Source organism: Eleutherodactylus coqui, chromosome 2 (assembly GCF_035609145.1).
Source record: "Eleutherodactylus coqui strain aEleCoq1 chromosome 2, aEleCoq1.hap1, whole genome shotgun sequence".
NCBI lineage: Eukaryota > Metazoa > Chordata > Amphibia > Anura > Eleutherodactylidae > Eleutherodactylus > Eleutherodactylus coqui.
In genome coordinates, this window is record NC_089838.1 from 52482675 (window position 1) to 52504137 (window position 21463).

At 44.5% G+C, this 21463-nt stretch overlaps 1 protein-coding gene across 2 annotated transcripts in view; it reads right to left on the reverse strand.

Annotated features, from left to right (window-relative positions):
* CACNA2D4 (calcium voltage-gated channel auxiliary subunit alpha2delta 4) overlaps positions 1–21463 on the reverse strand; it is a 251480-nt gene that overhangs the window by 189755 nt on the left and 40262 nt on the right. For both annotated transcript variants that reach the window (XM_066590961.1, XM_066590960.1), the window contains exons 4-7: positions 17287–17346; positions 15655–15817; positions 13321–13452; positions 12866–12926 (exon numbers count right to left, since the gene is read on the reverse strand). In XM_066590961.1, the coding sequence (XP_066447058.1) occupies positions 12866–12926; positions 13321–13452; positions 15655–15817; positions 17287–17346 (416 nt within the window). The remainder of the gene's footprint in view (positions 1–12865; positions 12927–13320; positions 13453–15654; positions 15818–17286; positions 17347–21463) is intronic.

Consider the following 21463-nt stretch of genomic DNA (forward strand, 5'->3'; position numbering starts at 1 on the left):
TTCTCTCCTAAACCCCAGCAACAAAAAATTTCCTACTAGGCTATTCTACGATAATCTCTCGGGAAATTTGAAAGCTCCAGGTAAATGCCATCTTATCAGTTGGGAAAAAGATATAAACCAAAAGATTCCCATTGACGAGTGGCTTCGAAGCTTTAAATGGGTGGGACAAGCCTCACAAGGAATTTCGCTGATCGAAACACATACAAAAATTCTGACACGATGGTATTATACCCCAACGATACTGGCTAGAAGAGGTCTTTCCCCAAATAATCTCTGCTGGAGGGGATGCGGACACGAGGGATCCCTACTACATGTATTCTGGGCGTGCCCGCTACTTCGCCCCTTTTGGAGCGATACATTTAACCTCATCACTAAAATATCAGGTATCAAACTTCACTTCTCCCCCAAAATAGCCCTACTACTATTGGAACCAGGTAAAATATACTTTCCTCTAAAAAAGCTTATCGGACATATTCTACTGGGTGCCAAAAACCTAATTGCCAAAAAATGGAAGACGAATACTATTCCGTCCTTAAAAGAATTAACCCAACTTATTTCTGAACACAGTATTTTTGAAAAAATTATAGCTCTTCGAAAGAACGCAATCTCTCAATACAATGATATGTGGAATCCATGGTTAAAGGTTTTTCCTGTTGAATAAACCTTTTGAATAACTCATGTTAGAGTCTTAAACTTCAATATTACCGCTTTCCCATCTCCTACCCCTGCCCACTCCCTCCCCCCTTTTTCCCTACCTCCTATTCCACCACCCCCTCCCTCCATCCTTGCATTCCCGCCTACCCTCCTAACTCCTTTTCCCCCGTCTTTCCCCTGTTTCCCTCCCTTCTTAAGAAATAATGACATGTGCCTTGAATATCAAAAATGTCTCCATCAGATATGTTTATTCTAAATTTTACTATAGAACTTAATGTTAGTATTACATCTCTTGGATTGTACATTTATAAATACTTTGTATGTATATTTCATCACATGTCCAATAAAGAATATTGTTATAAAAAAAAAAAAATATATAGATATTGTGCATATTACCTTTATCTTGCATGTACAGTCAATTAATTTCTTTCATATGATATTCCGGCGATATAAGGTTTCTTATTCGCCGTATATTTGTCACACATTCTTTCCTTATTTTAAACTATTACCTGTGTGAGATCATACATACAGATTATCATCTATGCATCAATTATATTATCATAAATTCTATCAAATATTGAAATAGATGAATCCTAGACCCCATATTTCAAATACGAAGTGACTGAGGCAGAAGGACCGAAAAAGAAATCAAAATTATTTACTGTGTTGATCCTTAATAAAATATAACCTTTATTAATGTCTTTTAAAATTGAAAGCCTCTTGGAACAACAGGTAGGACAAAGGACATTCACAATGCGAAACACTTAAACACAACAACGTGGGACCAATATGTTGAACAATATATTAAATACAAATATAGTAAATCTGTTTTTATATTTAATCCTTTTGGTTGTCTTGTGTCCAAAGTGAGTATCCAGTAACCCTCTCGCTTTAATACCGCTGAGCGATCAACTCTCTGTTTTCGTTTTTTAGTTATTTTTTCTATTTCAAAATAGATCAGATTTTTAATATATCCCCCATGTTCTTCCACAAAGTGGTTTGTTACACCTGAATAGTTTTTATTTCCTTTATCTATATTTCTGATGTGTTCGGTCATACGTGTTCGCAGTTTTCTTATTGTACAGCCTACATACATTAAATTACACTCAGTACACATTACTATACAGATTATATTCAAGGAATTACAATTGATGTATTCTTTTATATGAAACTCTTTACTATTGGAACTATCTGAGAAAATATTGCATTTATGTGCATATTTGCAGGTACTGCATTTTGCACTTCCACATTTCACGAATCCTTTATATGTTAACCAGCTTTTATTAGTGCTTACTGTTTTTGAGGAGAAAGAACTGGGGGATAACATATCTCCTAAATTTCTGCTTCTTTTGGCTACTACTCTTACACCCCTACTTAGAATGTAATTTGTTATTTTATCTTGGTACAGTACAGGTAGATATTTTAAAAATATCTTTTTGATTCTATAGAACTCTCTACTGTACTTTGTAGAAAGACAGGAATTAGGTCCTACCTGTTAATTCCTTTTCTTGAAGTCATCCTGACAGCATACACCTGGAGGTTGTCCGCGGGACACCTGTTGGGACAGGAAGCGGAAAATACAAAAGGTAACTCCCACCACCGGCTCACCAGTGTGTACCAAATGACTACAGTGACCCGGCTTTGCTTAACCAATCATTTTTAATACAGAAATCATAGTACGTTACTTCACGTAAAAATAACTCAAGGGGAGGGGAAAGCCCCTATGCTGTCAGGATGACTTCAAGAAAAGGAATTAACAGGTAGGACCTAATTCCTGTCTTCCCCTCGTCATCCTGACAGCATACACCTGGAGAAGTGCCAACAACCAAGGGCTTTAGGGAGGGACCACTGCCTGTAGCACTTTCCGCCCAAAGGCCATATCACGGCTGGCCCCCAGGTCCAGGTGATAGTGTTTAGTGAAGGTATGAGTGCTCGACCATGTGGCGGCTCTGCAGATCTGGTCGGTTGTCGCCTGGGCTCTCTCCGCCCAGGAACAGGCGACCGCCCTAGTAGAATGGGCTCTAATGTCGCCCGAGAGTGGGATCCCCTCGGATCTGTACGCCTCTTCTATGGCCCTCCTGACCCAACGCGCTAAGGAGTCCTTAGTAGTGGCCCCTCCTTTGCGTGGACCCTTGAATTGAATTAAGAGGTTGTTAGACTTCCTGAAGGAATGTGTGACCTCCAAATACTTCAGGACTGCTCGTCTAACATCTAGATTATGGAACCTCTGTTCCGTGGTGTTACGGGGTTCCTGGCAGAAGGAGGGAAGTACTATTCGCTGTTCTCTGTGAAAGTCTGTGAGAACTTTCGGTTGAAAAAAGGAGTCAGGCCTGAATTCTATTTTATCTGGGAAGGTGGTCATATACGGGGTCCTAATAGAAAGGGATTGGATCTCCCCGATCCGTCTGGCGGAAGTGATGGCAACTAGAAAGGCAACTTTATAGGAGAGGATCTTTACTGATAGATCTTCCAGGGGCCCGAAGGGGTGTACGCAGAGGGCCTGCAAAACAAGGTTCAGGTCCCATGGGGGCATGGTTTCCCTTATAAAGGGGTGGAGTCTGACTGCCCCTTTAAGATATTTTTTAATTAGCCTATGGTCGCCTAAGGGGAAGTCAAAGAAGGCCCCAAGGACGGCCACCTGGACCTTAAGGGTACCAGGTCTTAGCCCCATGTCCAATCCATCCTGTAGGAACTCCAATATCTTGTTAATGTCGGGCTGTTGGAGGTCATGAATACTATGCCCCAACCACCTAGAGAAGGTATCCCATACCCTAGAGTATATATTTCTGGTGGATTTTTTGAGGCTCTCACATAAAGTAGTGGTCACCCTCCCTGATAGGCCCTGGCTCAGGTATTTTACCCGCTCAGCTTCCAGGCCGCCAGTCTGAACTGTCGGACCTTTGGGCATATCAGGGGACCCTGCTGAAGGAGGTCGTCTCTCTGCGGCAGATGTAGAGGGTCCTGTGTCGAGAGAGCGGCCAGGAGCGGGAACCAGGGTCTCTTGGGCCAGAATGGGGCCACCAGGATAATGGAGCCTGGGGACCCCTGAATTTTCCTTAGGACCAGAGGGATAGGTGGAAAGGCGTATGCAAGGTCCCAATCCCAAGCCTGGGACAGTGCGTCTATTCCCCCCGTCTGCTCCCCTGGAGAAAAAACGGGGACACTTGGTGTTCTCCTGAGAGGTGAACAAGTCCACCTTTGGTGTCCCCCATCTCTCTATAATTAGCTGGAATGCGTGTGGATGTAGAGTCCACTCCCAGGGGTCTATCTTCCTGCGGCTGAGATGGTCTGCCATGGAGTTCTCTGGGCCCCTTACGTGGAACGCTGTGACGGAAGGTGTCCGCTGCTCTATCCACCCGAGAACTTTCGCCGCCAGGTCTTGGAGTCGGGGGTTCCGCGTGGATCCCTGGTGGCGAATGAGGGACACAGTTGTTATGTTATCCGAAAAGATCTTAATGTGTCTACCCCTGATCTCTGTCTCGAGGCCCCGAATGGCCTTCCAGACAGCGCAAAGTTCTTTGTAGTTGGAGGATTGAGTAGCTTCCTCCCGGTTCCAGCCCCCTTGGACGTAATGACGGCCTAAGTGGGCCCGACAGCCGGTTGCACTCGCGTCAGTAAAGATGGATACTGGGGATGCGGGATACCAAACCGTGGCTCTGGCAAGGTTGGAAATAGACATCCACCACTCCAAGGAGGACTTTATTTTGTGGGTAAGGACGACTCTCCGATCCAGGGAAGCGGGAGATTTATCCCAGTTGCTCAGGATAAAGTCTTGGAGAGTTCTACAATGTAACTGGGCCCAAGGGACTACTCCGATGCAAGATGTCATGAGGCCGAGGACCCTCATGCCTCTCCTAAGGGAGACTTTGGTGGTTAGAAAAAGTGCCCGACACTCGTCCTGGGTCGCTTTTTGCCTTTCTAGGGGGAGGGAAGAACACTGGCGGTGTGAGTCCAGGATAACTCCCAGGAATTTTTTCTTTTGTTCGGGCAGAAGACTGGATTTAACGGAGTTGATGATCCAGCCTAATGACTCGAACAGACGGAGTGTGAGGTTGACCTGGAACCGGAGTTCTGAAGCCGATCCTGCTACGATCAGGAAATCGTCGAGGTATGGGACAATCAACACCTTGTCAGTCCTTAGTGCCGCCACCATCTCTAACACCAGTTTGGAGAACACCCGGGGTGCGGAGGAAATCCCGAATGGCAGGCACGTAAATTGGAAGTGAGAGACAGACCCATCTATCACCAGGGCAAATCGCAGAAACTGCTGGGAATCTGCGTGTATAGGGACATGGTAGTAGGCGTCCTTTAAGTCCACGGTGGCCATGACACTATCTGGTGCAATTAAGGGGATTGCTGACCGCACCGATTCCATTTTAAATCTTTGATATGAGATAGATTTATTCAGGAATTTCAGATTAATTATGGTTCTGTAGGACCCGTTAGGTTTTTTGACGAAAAACAAGGGGGAGTAGCACCCCTTGAACAGTTCTTCTGTGGGAACCCGAGTGATGGCCCCTAGGGACAACAGCTCCTGCACCCCCAACTGGAGGGCCTGAGCAGACGAGGGTGACTGGCAGGGGGTGACCACGAACCTCCGGGGAGGAGGGGAGGAAAATTCAATTTTATAACCTTCGGAGACTAGGCGTAGGGCCCAGGGATTGGAGGTCACCTCACTCCATTTATGGGCGAACCCCCTCAGCCTACCCCCTACTTGTAGGATCCTGGAGGCTGGATTCTCACCCTTTCCGCCTTTGGGATAGGACCAGCGTCCGGTTTTCCCTTTCCCCTTGTATGTTCTAGAGGGAACAAAGGGAGGAGGGTAGGAGGAGGAAGGCCGCTTGAAGGATTTCTCCGATGGTAGTCCCTCCCTGGCTCTTATCCGATGCCTTCTCTAGGAGTGTATCCAAGGAAGGCCCAAAGATTCTGTGTCCTTGGAAGGGCAGGGAACAGAGCCTGTTCTTCGAAGCGTTATCCCCTGTCCAGGCCTTAACCCAGACGGCCCTCCTGGCTGTGTTCGAGAGGGCTGCTGAACGGGCCCCGAACCTCACCGACTCCATAAAGGCGTCTGCCAGGAAGCCGGTTGCCTGCTGGAGGAGGGGAAGGCAGTTGGAGATGTCTTCCCTAGAGCCCCTCTGAGAAATCAGCGTCTGGAATTGGTCCAACCAGACCGTCATAGATCTTGCCACAGATGTGGCCGTGATGTTGGCTTTAACGGTCAGGGCCGCAGTCTCCCAGGCCTTTTTCATTGCAGAATCCACTCTGGTGTCTAGTGGATCCCGCAGTTGGGAAATGTCCTCAAAGGGGAGGGCTGCTTTCTTTGAGACCCTGGCAACCGCCAGATCTACCTTAGGGAACTCGATATCTTCTGGTGTGAAGACCATCCGATCCTTAAATTCCTTGGACAGGAAGAATTTCTGTTCTGCCTGCTTCCACTCTGTCAGGATCAGCTGTTTTAAGATGTCATTAACTGGAAATGACGGTTTTGTCTGCGGTAGGAGCCCCCGGAACAGGCTATCCTGAAAGGATGGCTGCTGCGGCACCTCTTCCTCCACCTGCATGGTGCGTCGGACCGCGGTTAACAGCTGACCCAGGTCCGCCGATGAAAAGAAATACTTCCTTGCATCCTCCATAGGCGGCATGGATTCTGAGGGAGAATCTTCTAAGAGTCCTTCTTCAGAGTCCGACTCCTCCATTCGGGTCCGCCTTACCCTTTCGTGGGGGGGCGGCAGAGAAAGCGATGAGAGAGAGGCTTCAATTTCCTCGCGCATCATAGATCGGATGTCCGACATGCCAGAGGAGCTCTCTTCACGGACCACTTTCTCCGTACAGTCCGCACATAGTGGCTCGGTGTGGCCCTCTTCTAGCCGCCGCAAGCAAACCGGACATTTGCGCACTCGCTTTTTGGCCTCTCTAACCTTTTGTGCATCTCTGTCCTAAGAGACGGAGACAGCAAAAAGGACTTCCAGCACTTGATACTCGTTTTCCCTCCTTCCTCCCCCCGGTACAAGACCCAAAGAAGGTCTACTCCCCAGCAGGCTGCTTTCAGCATCCTCTCTGGCTGACATCTTCAGTAAGGTGCAGACAGGAGACATGCAGGGGAATCCAGCTTTTAAATTTTCAAATTTGGCGCCGACACGCCCACTTTAAGTGAGGCCCCACCCCCCCATGACGCGGCCGCGCTGACGTCACGCCGCCGTGCTGGACCCGGGGAATACGCCGCATACCCAGGGACGCCACCGACTAGGACACACGTGGAGACGCTGCCGCGCGCACGCCGACCGGACCTGCACCCGAGCCCCTCCATCACTGGCATACCCGTCTTCTGTGCTGGATCCCCGCTGGAGACGCCGGCGTTTCCAAGCCCTCCAGGTACCGGGGTGCTTCTACCAGTACGACTACCCTCTGGGCAGCGTACTGGGGGAGGATTTTCCCACAGGGGGAATCGTGCTGGGTAGATCCTGCGGGTGAGGGTCCCCTCGTAGGGTCTCACCCGCGCAAGCCCTGCCAGCCCGAACAGAGAGTCGTCCCCCCACGGGTGGACAGGCTGCATGGGAGTCTTCTTTCTTCATTCACCTCCAGCATACACCTGGAGGCTCCGCTTGGACTGTCCTGTAGGGACAGGAAGACACTGGTGAGCCGGTGGTGGGAGTTACCTTTTGTATTTTCCGCTTCCTGTCCCAACAGGTGTCCCGCGGACAACCTCCAGGTGTATGCTGTCAGGATGACGAGGGGAAATACCAATTGGTTATGCTCACCACTATTCTTTATATCAGAGTCTTCTAATAATTGGTTTCTGTACTTCTTTTTTTACTTTTTGAGACGTTTTCTTTAGGAGGTTTTTGTTGTAGCCCCTTTCTTTTAATCTATTTAGTTATTTCAATTTCTGTTGTTTTGTAATCCTCATTTAAAGAACAGGCTCTCTTGGCCCTGATCATTTCTCCCATAGGGATTGCATTAATGACATACTGTGGATGTGCACTTTGTGCATATAATATTGTGTTGCCTGCGGTTTTCTTTCTGTAGGGTTTGAAAATAATTTTTCCTACTTCCCTAGATCCTATTAGGGTCAAATCCAGAAATGAAATAGTATTATCCTTCCATTCACTAGTAAACTTTAAATTGAAAGTATTCTTATTAATATACGCCCCAAATTCATTTAAAGTCGTATTCATGTCTTCTTGCGGTTCTTTCCTCCAAATAATGATTTAGACATGTGCATGTTCCCAAGAGGATTATGGTTGAAAAAAATACCTACATTTGAATACTCAGAAGCCTTTAAAGAGGAATGGGAAAAGATCCTGTCAGACTGTTCATTAAAATTAATGAAATTGATAGTGGATACGAAAGAAATAAAATAAATTAAAAAGGACATAAAAGAAATAGAGGACATTTTGGTTGCATCAATCAATAGTGAGGAATATGACAAAGTGAATAAAAAAATGAAAGATAATTTGAACAAAATGGAAGAAGGGATTTTGAAAATAAAAAAAAGTAAATTAGAACGAGAAGAAAAGGCAAAAAAAAGTCTATAATTGGAAAAGAACTTATAGGAATACTAAATCTATACTGAAAAATAAATCACGCTTCAGAAAACATAGCAGAGTAACTTTCTCCACTACAGACACGGAGGACTATGCAACTGAAAAAGATTCATCCAGCTGTACAGCATCGAGTCCCGAATCAATAACGCAACCAAACCGCAGAAACAACCACCAACAACAACAAAAAAACGGAGCAGGTTATCCACAAGTCCGGAGATATCCAGACAGGAGAAAAAGACACTAGGTAACAATGTTATAGTACTATCCCCATTAGTGATCACAGGCAGCCAACTGAAAATCCTGGAAAAAGGACTTCGCTTTGCACCAAAAAACAACTTTAATGTATTTGAAACTATATTAGATATTAATCGCTTCATACGATCACTTACAATAAAGACACATTTTCATATAAGAAAAGAACTAGGATATCATGATGAAAAATATCTGGCCCAAGAATCTGATATGAAAAATGAATTTACAGGCAAAACAATGAAAGAAATTATGGCTATAATTGATTTGACAGAATTAGAAAAATAAAGAGGAACAGCAACAAAAAAAAAATAGAGTGAATTGTTAGATCTCCAATCCTGAATTCTACCCTATCGAATCTAGATCTGATCATATGAATGTTTTCCAGTCTGTACTAGAACAAGAACTTGTCAAATTATCTTCTTTACTAGTAAATGTTTCCTCCTTTTTAAATTCACATCTAAGGAAAGAAAAGAGCTAAAGAAACTAACGGAAAATATGAATATAACCATAAAAAAATCAGATAAAAGGAGGAAACATCACAATAATGGATTCCACATTTTACGCCATGCAAATAAATAAAATCTTATTGAATGAAACGGTTTATAGGAGAATGGAAATGGATCCGACTGAAGAATGCCTGAAAGGGTTAAAAAATCTCATGTCAAGAGGCCTTAACATGGGTGTATTGGAGGAAAAGGAAGCTAATTTTTTGGTTCCAGAAAATCCCTCCATGGCTACAATATATGGATTACCGGAGATCCACAAGCAGATTTTTCCCCCTCCGTTCCGACCTATAGTAGCAGGGATCGGTTCACCTTGCGAGCGCCTTAGCTCGTGGGTGGACCGATCCCTGCAGGCACTTGTAAAGAGGGAACCCGGTTTTTTACGGGATAGTAAAAGGGTTATGCAACAATTGGAAGATTTAAAATGGAACCCTGATTCATGCTGGATTGCATGTGATGTCGTCGATTTGTATTCCAGCATACCACACCATGCGGCCATTGAAGCTGTCAAATATCATTTGGATCTCCATAGTGATTATACAATCAAACTAAAGGAATTTATTTTATTATCAATTAAGTTTTTACTCAGTCTCAATTTTTTTGTATTTGATGGCAAATATTATCTGCAAATATCGGGGGACCCGATGGGCTCCCGATTTTCACCAACTATTGCAAATTTAACAATGAGCTTCTGGGAGACTAAGTTTATTTTCTGTCATGATAATCCATTTGGGGACCGCATGGTGTGGTATGCTCATTATATTGACGACATAATCATTATTTGGAGGAAAGAACCGCAAGAAGACATGAATACGACTTTAAATGAATTTGGGGCGTATATTAACCCCTTCATGACATGGCCTATTTTGGGCCTAAGGACACAACAATTTTTGGCGGATTTTCTTCTCTGTTTATCAAAAGTCATAACTTTATTTTTCCGTCGACGCGGCCATGTGAGGGCTTGTTTTTTTGCGTGGCAAACTGTAGTTTTTATCGGTGCCCCTTTTGGGTACATAGACTATACTGTAAAACTTTTTTTTATGATAGCAGGGAGAGAAAACGCATCAATTCTGCCATAGATTTTTTTTTTTTATAGCGTTAATCATGCAGCATAAATGAGACATTCCATTTTTTCTGCGGACCGGTACGGTTACAACGATACCAAAATTCTTACATTTTTTTTTAGGTTTTCCCACTTTTCTGCAATAAAAACCCTTTTTTTTGGAAATCTTTTTTCTATTCTAAATTGCTGCATTCAAAGTCCTGTAACTTTTTTATTTTTCGATGTACGGAGCTCTATGAGGGCTTATTTTTTGCGAGACGAGCTGTAGTTTTTAGGGGTACATACAGCTTTTTTGATCACTTTTATTGCGTTTTTAGTGAGGCAAAATGCTAAAAATTAGCATTTTGCCTCCGTTTTTTAGCTTTTTTTGGGGGGGGGTTTCTGTGCACAGTCAAAAGCATGTGCAACTTATTGTACGCGTCGTTACGGACGCGACAATACCAAATATGTGGGGTTTAATTTTTTTTTACCTTGTTTTATGCTAATCTGAGAAAAAGCATAAAATGTTTTTTTTACATTTTTTAAATTCATTTTTTTAATCTTTGTTTTTTTTACACTGTTTGTGTCCCTCTGAGGGACTTTAACCACTGCCCTGATGATCGCTGTCATAAGGCATGGCAGAGCTACTGCTCTGCCATGCCTTATCGCTTATACAGCGATCATAGGCATAGGCAATACAGGACGCCAGTGTCTGGCGTCCTGTTGCCATGGTGACAGGCCGGGCTCTCGCGATGACATCGCGAGTTCCGCCAGAGACACAGAGGGAGTCCGCTTCCTCTGTGAACTCTTTCCCTGCCGCGATCTACTTAGATCGCGGCAGGGAAAAGGTTAACAGCGGGGGGCGCATCTCCGATGCCCCCTCGCTGTTGCAGCGGGACGCCGGCTGTGACTGACAGCCGGCTCGCGCTGCGGGATAGCGCGGGATCATATGTGATCCCGCTCTATCTCCAGGACGTAAGTTTACGTCCTGTTGCGGGAAGTACCAGGCTGCCAGGACGTAAGCTTACGCCCTGCAGCGGGAACGGGTTAATAAGAAAACTTTCAATTTAAAATTTACTAGTGAATGGAAGGATAATACTATTTCATTTCTAGATTTGACCCTAATAGGATCTAGGGAAGTAGGAAAAATTATTTTCAAACCCTACAGAAAGAAAACCGCAGGCAACACAATATTATATGCACAAAGTGCACATCCACAGCATGTCATTAATGCAATCCCTATGGGAGAAATGATCAGGGCCAAGAGAGCCTGTTCTTTAAATGAGGATTACAAAACAACAGAAATTGAAATAACTAAATAGATTAAAAGAAAGGGGCTACAACAAAAACCTCCTAAAGAAAACGTCTCAAAAAGTAAAAAAGAAGTACAGAAACCAATTATTAGAAGACTCTGATATAAAGAATAGTGGTGAGCATAACCAATTGGTATTTTCTACAAAGTACAGTAGAGAGTTCTATAGAATCAAAAAGATATTTTTAAAATATCTACCTGTACTGTACCAAGATAAAATAACAAATATAACATTCATTACCCGTTTGTCCTTATAGAAGCCAAGGGAGTGTTTCACTCCAGATAACCTTTGAAAAATAGATAAAATTGCATAAAGTAATGAATTATATTATGAGTAGTACATATATGGGGGTATTGAATATTCATGGTCCCTGTTTGTTACATCTATATAGTGGTTATGCAATGTATGTAATTGAATTATGTATGAAGCTGTCATAAAACAATCAAATGTTTTTTGGATGCCAAAGAATAATGTATAAAGGGAAAATTTATGATTGCATGTAAGGAGATTTAATTAAATATATGATAATCTATAGAGATCTATGGAACAGAAAGGGTTAAGTGACATGTTCTGAGGGAAGAGAACAAGGAAAAACCCATATACCATTAAGGGGTTAATATACCAGGTAGTAAGTAATTAAAGGGGTTGTCCCGCGAAAGCAAGTGGGGTTAAGCACTTCTGTATGGCCATATTAATAGTACATCGTGCATTAAATATTGGCCATACAGAAGTTATATACTTACCCACTCCAGTGTTGGCGTCCCAGTCTCCATGGCGCCGACCGAAGCCTTCTTCTGCCTGGATTAGACACGCTTGCGCAGTCTGCCCCCTTCTGTCCCGCTCCGGCGAGCTCGCGCCGCAGAGGTCTTCTGCGCATGCGCAGAAGACCTGTGCGGCGCGAGCACGCCGGAGCGGCCCATTCAGTGGGACAGAAGAAGCAGACAGCGCAAGTGCGTCTAATCCAGGCAGAAGAAGGCTTCGGTCGGCGCCATGGAGACCGGGACGCCAACACCGGAGGGGGTAAGTGTATAACTTCTGTATGGCCAATATTTAATGCACGATGTATATTACAAAGTGCATTTATATGGCCATACAGAAGTGCTTAACCCCACTTGCTTTCGCGGGACAACCCCTTTAAAGATAATTGTTTTTAACTTATAAGTCAGGAAGTAACATAATGCAGATTGAGGTGAACAAGGCATTACGCTGAAACGCGTTCTTTGGATTATGTACCTGATTATACAAGCATGAAATCTAAGTAAAAGCAAAGAAAAACCATCTCATGTGTCCGGATTCCCATGTATCCACTATCATTCACAAAGCCATAGGACCGAATGGCACAGCGGACGTGAGTATGCTTATCTTTGCATCTGCAGACTACAAACACCACAGGCAATTCAGAAGGTGAGACAATCTTTTTTATTAAGTTTAGGCTGGAATGGAGGGTCTTTGAGTTGTATGATTTTCAGTCATGTCACAGAACCATTCATTCAACTTTAAAGCAAGGCGAGACATCAAACCCATATATTTCCGAAAAACAACATCATCACAACTTACCAGCCGCGATTCCTGCAGTCAAAGGAGATCACCCCATTTTCATCTGGGACCCATTTGATTCCTAAAACACAACACAGAGCACATAAGGGGGGGGGGGGGGGGGGGAGGTCATAACGGTTAAAGTTTAATGAAAAGTTCTGTTACTAGTAGACTTTGTATTTAAACTATGCACCATTTTCAAGATCTCAGCTTGCTGTCTATGAATTGGAACACACTTGTTTACAACTGGAGACTGAAAACCTGTACAGACCTGATACTTCTCATAGCTGAGGCTTTGTTACAATTGTATCCGAGGAAGACATGGAGAAGTACCTACATGTAGTCCATGACTAGGGGGATGCAGCTGTATACAGCTTCCTCTTCTCATGGGACCCATAGCTACATGGCCTTCCTCTATGGTGTGTCCGACCATGTACATAATCTGACAACAAATTCACCAAATTTGCCCTTATTACCCGGATAGAGTCGGAAGAATCCAGTGGAGCTGCCAAAGTACTGCCAGGTGAGTGTGGGATCCCGCTGGAAGTTGTCCACGAACACAGGATTTAACGCCTCGGACATGTACACGCCGTTGAGGATATCTGGATCTGAGGGCAAGAGATTAGAGGAGATCAGGCATAAACCAGTACTTCAGAGAAGCCATCGTACAGTATGCAGCCTCGATCACACGGACAAAACTTGTGTCTGAAAAATCGTGGATCTGCCCCATAAACCAGAGTAGAAATCCGAGGCTGAGATGTGGATTTTCATTTTAAGTTCTGCAGATCTGCATTCAGATTTAGTCCCACTTAATGGGGGAGATCTATGTACGACCGCGTGACACGCAAAAACCATGTCAACAAATAACATGTCAGTTTTTTTCTACAACATAGATTTCAAAATCAGTGTGTAGAAAAATCTGTGCCGTAAAATCCATGTCGTGGATTCCCATGAACTTCAATGATATATTAACCCCTTAGGGACATGGCCTATTTTGGGCTTAAGGACGCAACGATTTTTGCCGGATTTTCTTCTCCATTAATCAAAAGTCATAACTTTTTTATTTTTCCGTTGATGCAGTTGTATTTTGCTTGTTTTTTGCGTGGTGAACTGTAGTTTTTATCGGCGCCACTTTTGGGTACATTGACTATATTGTAAAACTTTTATTATTTTTTTTATGATAGCAGTGAGAGAAAACGCATCAAATCGCCATAGATTTGTTTTTTTTACAGCGTTAATCATGCAGCATAAATGACACAATCCATTTTTTCTGCGGGTCGGTACGGTTACAACGATACCAAAATTCTTACTTTTTTTAGTTTTTTTTCCACTTTTCTGCAATAAAAACCCTTTTTATGGAAATTTTTTTTTTTCCCTAAATCGCTGCATTCAAAGTCCTGTAACTTTTTTATTTTTTTATGTACAGAGCTCTATCAGGGCTTATTTTTTGCGAGACGAGCTGTAGTTTTTATTTGTACCATTTTGGGGTACATAATGGCTTTTTGATCACTTTTATTGCGTTTTTAGGGAGGCAAAGTGCTAAAAATTTGCATTTTGCCTCAGTTTTTTAGCGTTTTTTTAAACGCTTTTTCCTTGCACAGTCAAAAGCATGTGCAGCTTATTGTATGCATCGTTACGGATGCGACAATACCAAATATGTGGGGTTTTAATTTTTTTAAAACTTTTTTTATGCTAATATGAGAAAAAGCATAAAAAAGGGGTTTTTTTACATTTTTTTTATTAATTTTTTAAATCTTTTTTTTAAACACAATTTGTGTTCCCCTGAGGGACTTACAAGACTGCCCTGATCATTGCTGTGATAAGGCATGGCAGGGCTACTGTTGCAGCGGGACGCCGGCTGTGACTGACAGCCGACTCCTGCTGCGGGATAGCGCGAGATCATATGTGATCTCGCGCTATCCCCAGGACGTAAGTTTACGCCCTGGTGCAGGAAGTACCCTGCTGCCAGGACGTAAACGTACGCCCTGGTGCGTCAAATCTGTGTCTAAAAATCTCCATGCGGACAGGGCCTATCAGTATTCCTAAATTTCGCCGTTTAAACCTGGATACAACATGAAGCGCAATTTCACATGTACTAGAATTGGCAGTGGAATATGCCACCATTTGAAGAAATCTGCACCAAATATCTGTATGTCTAATGTGCAGATTTTGATGCAGAATTAAAATTGGCAAAATTTTTGGGGTGGATTTCCATGGTGAATTTCGGTATGCATGAAAGCGGCTTAGGGTACATTCACACGGAGTGTATTTTGCGTTGTGGATTTTGCTGTGGATCTGCACCAATCCCACCATGTATGAATATACTCCACAGCGGAATCCGCATTAAGGCCGTAACAAAAAAAGCGTCAAAATTCGTGCCGCTGGTGCGGATTTTGATGCGGATTCTCAGCTGATTTCACCCTTTCAATTGAAGGGGTAAAATCTGCTGCAGATCAGCATCAAAAAGCACATCAAAGTCTGCACGAATGGCACAGATTTGGGAAATGGTATGTTTAAACGGATGTTAAAAGAAAAAAAACAAACAAAAAAAAAACGTATATTATACACACACACACACACACACACACACACACACACGTTTTCCCACAATAAATTGCGAGTTACACTTTGAACTTTATACACGCAAAAATTGCTTGGCTAGCCTAACAAGTAAGAAGGTAAAAGCAACCCTGCGATGCTGTGCTGACCTCGGGGTGGAGTAATATTACTACTTTCCAAAGATTTTTGGACCAGTTCTCAGACCCTTTTTGCAGCTCCTCTCCTTCTCTCTAGGGGGCAGCATCACTCACCTTTGTTATATACGTTAGTCGGCAGCTGGATGTTGCTGAGTGTTGTGTTTACCATCAGATTATTAAAGTGCTCGTTAGTTTCCAGGATGAATTCGTTCCCCAGGTCCACATAATTATTGTTCTCGTCTTTCTCATTAATCCTTACAGAATTATAGTACTCGAACTGCGGAGAGATGAAAGCGCTGATTATACGCAAGTATGATGACACTATAATTACCTAAAGCACATTAATAAAAAGTACTATAGACAGGCCCTGAGCCCACAGGGCACCTCCAGGCAAAAACCTAAAATGTTACTGTTATTACTGTTACTGTCAACCTGAGGCTCCGCCTCACTACCTCTCTCAGCTCTTCCTGGCAATCGAAAAGGGAGAACCCTCTACCACCTCTAACAGTGTGGGGATATGTGATAAAGTGTGAAACAAATGAGAAGGACATAGCAGCCTCTCCTCCTACCTATATAGCTGATGCTCCCTGTAAATCAAACCCACAACCACCGTTTTGAGCACAGCAGTGGTTGCCAACTAAAAATGATTGCCAAGTCTTCAGTGTGGGAGGTCATAATGAGTCTACAGGTTCCCTCAGCTACTGAGATAAGGGCTTGATTACACTGCAAGTCAGCTGGTGATTCTTGCTGGAGTTCCTGCTTGGACTTCCTACTGGGGAAAAGGCAGAGAGACCTGCTTCATTAACAGTCTGCACACAGAGCTGTTCATGTACACTGAACGGTCCCTTTATTAGACCACCCTGTAGTCGTGCGTTGAACCTACTTTGGTTTTCAGATCTGCAGCAGTACCTCATGGCATTGATTCCATTATATGAAATAGTTTTGTGGAAATATCAGCCCCTGCGGACAGGAAGCTTCTTGTAGTTGTCATGCATTAGATTGAAGTGTTGACATGTTCTGACCATCTGCCAGGAAAGGGTCATCGATTCATGCTGCTTACACCAAATTCTGACCTCCCATCAGCACGGGGCAACAGAAATCTGGATCCATCTGACCAGGAGATGTTTTTTTGCTGCTCAGTGATACAAGTTTTGCACTCTTTCACCCACTGGAGTCTCTCCTTTCTGTTTCTCTTAGACACAAAGGCGATGGAACTGGTCGTCTGCTGTTATAGCTCATCCGTGCTAAGGAACGTCGAGTTGTACGTTCGGATGTTAATTGGAGCTACAGCATAGTATTCGGTTGACTGTGAAGCGCCTGATGGTCAGAATGATTCCTGACATCCTTCTCTGACCCCTTTCCACAATCGTGCCATTCTCAGTATACTCTCCACACCGTTACAGAGAAACACCCCACAATGTTGGCAGTGTGACCCCGGCTAGTCTAGCACGATGACCAGGCCTTGTTGGAAGCTGCTCAGATGGCTGGATTTTCCCATCTAATGTGGATTCACACTGAAACTGATCCTCGGAAAACTTGTCATGTGATTTTATGCCGCACTCTGGGGAGAATTTCCATACAGGTAAGTGCCAATCATGAGAGAGTCGGGGGCTCTAATAAAGCGTCCAGTCATAAGAACGTCCTTTCGGCACACGTTCGCACTGTACACAGCAGCGATACGAACTGCCGAGTTAATTGATATGGCTGACAGGAAGTACAAATAGATAAGATGGCACGGAGACTCACCTCCAGAGATGAATTAAACTCGTGGTGTAAATCCGCTTCTTCTGCCGCTTCCACCAGATTCTAGATCGAAGCAAAGGAGGGATTTTATAAACAATCGTCTGACAGACACATCTAATGACACCAGCGCCCGCTGTCCAAGGGGCCGAAATACGTGGTAATAACCACAGTAACCATGTAATCCTACACATCTGACATGGCAGGGCAGTCTCTGTGCACACACTGAACCAGCATAGGGCAGCAGCGGGTATACCACGTATTATGCGCAAATGCTTTATGCATAAAAGGAAAAAACCTTGAATTCAAACGATCCAAAACTTCAAATGTAGCACACATCCGCAGTACGCGCAGTCGCTAGAATATAAAGTATTATCTGAGTGCCTAATGGATTTTGTTGTTTATGTTGTTTTATGTCCTTTCAATAAATTATATATGGGTGAAATGACGCTGCCGCACACGGATTAATAATCACAAGTCTGCTATTAAAACATTTGTCAGTTCCAAAACATTTTTTAGAATTTGGACATTCAGTCAGAGATTTAAATGTATGATTGTGGATCAGGTTCTACATAACAGACGTGTGGGTGATAGAGGGGATACATACAAGAGATACATTAGCCCCTAATGGCTTGAATATAGAGTTTAATGCAGTCATTGTCAAAAAACCATCCCGCCCCTAGAAAGAGTTGTCATTTTGCTGCAAAACTCTGCATTATTGGGACATGAGAAGCTGGATGGTCGTATCGATGAATTGTCCCCAATGGCCGCTCTGACCAGACTGTTAGATGGTGTTGGGACCAGTGGATGTGTGAGGACGCAGAAGGTAACCGGACTTAGGATGCCCCCTACAGACCACCAGTAGAGAGGAGCGTCTGACCAGACTTTTAGGAGGTGTTGGGACCAGGCGATGTGTCAGGGCACACAAGGTGGCCAGGCTCAGGACATCCCCTACAGACCACCAGTAGAGAGGAGTGTCTGACTAGACTGTTAGGAGGTGTTGGGACCAAGGGATGTGTGAGGGCACACAAGGTGGCCAGGCTCAGGACATCCCTTACAGATCACCAGTAGAGAGAAGCCTCTGACCAGACTTTTAGGAGGTGTTGGGACCAGGAGATGTGTCAGGGCACACAAGGTGGCCAGGCTCAGGACATCCCCTACAGACCACCAGTAGAGAGGAGTGTCTGACCAGACTTTTAGGAGGTGTTGGGACCAAGGGATGTGTGAGGGCACACAGGGTGACTGGGCAGATCTGATACAGGCCCTGTTGTACCGCCTCTGCCTTGGATACAAGATGTGAAACAGGCGGGTATGGATGCTGTAGTATTCTATTGTATCGCCTCTAGCTTGGATACAAAATGTGATACAGGTGGGCATGGAGGCTCTAGCACCGTTGTACCACCTCTAATTTGGATGCAAGATGTGATACGGTTGGGCATAGAGGCCCTAGTACCTTGTATTCAACCTAGAGGCGGTATAACAGTGTAGTAGAGCCCCCCCATGCCCACCTGTATCACATCTTGTATCCACCCTAAGGCCTTAGTCACACGGGCGTTTTTTCACGCGATTTGCGGATCGCATGACGGATGCGCATCCGCAAATCGCGTGACCGGTGCGCGCAAGTCGCCCGCAAATCGCCCGAAAATCTGCTCCTAGCCGCGTTTCATTAGAAACGGGCCGGAGCTGTCCAGCGCATTGCATTCAATGGAGACGGCAATACAGCCGTCTCCATTGAAAGCAATGCGCTGCGGGCGAGCCCGGGATGAATTGTCGGTAAGGGCTTAAATATATAAGCCCTTCCCTGCAATGCATCCTAAAATGTGTAAAAATAAAAAATATATATGCACTTACCTTCTCCCGGCAGCTGGAGCTCCGCGCGGCCGTCCTGCAGTGGGTGTGAAGGGGGTGTGAGTCAGACCTGCCCCCTGATTGGCTCAGCGCTGAGCCAATCAGAGGCATGCCTCACTCACACCCATTCATGAATTCATGAATGGATGTGAGTCAGACCTGCCCCTGATTGGCTCAGCGCTGAGAGGCAGCAGTCACTCACCCATTCATGAATTCATGAATGGGTGTGTGAGTGAAACTGGCCTCTGATTGTTCAGGCTGTGACCAATCAGAGGCAGATCATTCAGCAGGCGGGGATTTTAAAGCCCCGCCGGCTGAATAGTGCCGAGAAGCAGTTCAGGAGAACTGACAGCGGCCGCGGCTGGACTCCGGCTGCACTAGAAAGGTGAGTATACAATTTTTTTTTATTTTAACACATTTTAGGATGAATTGCAGGGAAGGGTTTATATATTTAACCCCTTCCCGACAATTCACCCCGCGCACGCCGGCAGCCCATTGCTTTCAATGGAGCGGCTGTATTGCCGCTCCATTGAATTCAATGGGCAAACATCGTTCTTCTCTGCCACAGCTGTTACAGCTATGGCAGAGAAGAATGATTTGTCTTCTATATGTTCTCAATGGGGTCGGCGCTGCTGCCGCCGACCCCATTGAGCGCATATACAGAAGCGAACAGGAATCGCAGATCGCAGATAGGTGCGATCTGCGATTTTTTTGTTCTATAATTTATCGGACGAGCGCATAAAAAGCGCTCATGTGTCCGATACCATTGCAAAGCAATGGTTTTAAAAAATCGCCGGACGCATGCGCATGCGCAAATCGCAGCAAAAAACGCCCGTCTGACTAAGCCCTAAAGGAGGTACAAGATGTGATACAGGTGGGCATGAAAGTTCTGATACTCTGTATTTTACCACCTCTAGCTTGGATACAAGATGTGATACAGGTGGGCATGGGGGCTCTAGTACCTGCCCGTATCACATCTTGTATCCAAGCTTGAGGTGGTACAATATGATACTACAGCCTCCATGCCCGCCTTTATCACATCTTGTGCCCAAGCTAGAGGCTGTAAAACAGAGTAATGGAGCCTCCGTACCCACCCGTATCACACCTTATACCACCTCTAGCTTGGATACAAGATATGATTTGCGTGGGCATGGGGGCTCTAGTACCCTGTTATACCGCCTCTAGCTTGGATACAACAGGGTACTAGAGCATCCATACCTACCCGTATCAAATCTTGTATTCAAGCTAGAGGAAGTAAAACAGTGTACTAGAGTATCCCTGCCCACCCATATCACATCTTGCATCCAAGCTAGAGGCGTAACAACAGGATACTAGAGCCTCCCTAAAAGGGGTCTGTTCTCCACAATAAACTATCCTTTTGCTCTGATATTATAATCACTTACTTATATCTGCTCTGCTAACGAAACTAGACTGCGTGCCCCTCTAATTCGAACTTCTCATTCCCGCCTCCAAGACTCCAGAGCAGCACCAGTTCTCTGGAACGCACTACCAACGGCTATCCAGGCAATCCAGGACTCTCAAACCTTCAGGCGTGCTCTAAAAACGCACCTCTTCAGGGAGGCATACCGCATTCCCTAAACAAAACCCCTCTGTACGCTGCCTGATAACATGCTCACTGACCTATTGACTGCCATCCTTGCTAGCCACCATCAACTGCCCCCCTGCAGTCATACCGATTCTGCCGTCACACGTTTAAATGTCTGACCATTGTCTGTGTATAGCATCCCTTACTCTCCACCTCTCCATACCGTGCACATCTCCAGCACCTTTACCTTCTGTATCACCCCATTACTAGTATGTAAGCTTGTTGGAGCAGGACCCTCACCCCTATTGTTTCCATCAACTGACTACTACATGTAACTGTGGTTCTGTAATTTTTGTACTTTTGTCCTTCTGTATTCCCCGTCTTTGTAAGCGCTGCAGAATATGTTGGCGCTATATAAATAAAGATTATTATTATCCTCGTTAGAACGGCACAGAGAAAGTTTCCTTCCCTCCAACAACTTCTAGGAGAGGGCTGTTACTGACAGTGAGTGTATATAAATAAATACTCCTTACAGGGAAGGTATGTTACCGACAATTAGTATGTTTTATATATATATTACTAGCTGATATACCCGGCTTCGCCCGAGTTAATTTGGTACTGGTGTTTATCTGGTGTTCACACGGAAAATCTTATGAAGTCGTGGTTACTTTAGAGATACTGAGGAAAAACATATGTTCACCATTTTGCATAGCTCTCTGCGTTACCCAGGAAACACCACGTGGAGGCAACCATGCGACGTTTCCTTTATATAAAATGACATCAGGAAGT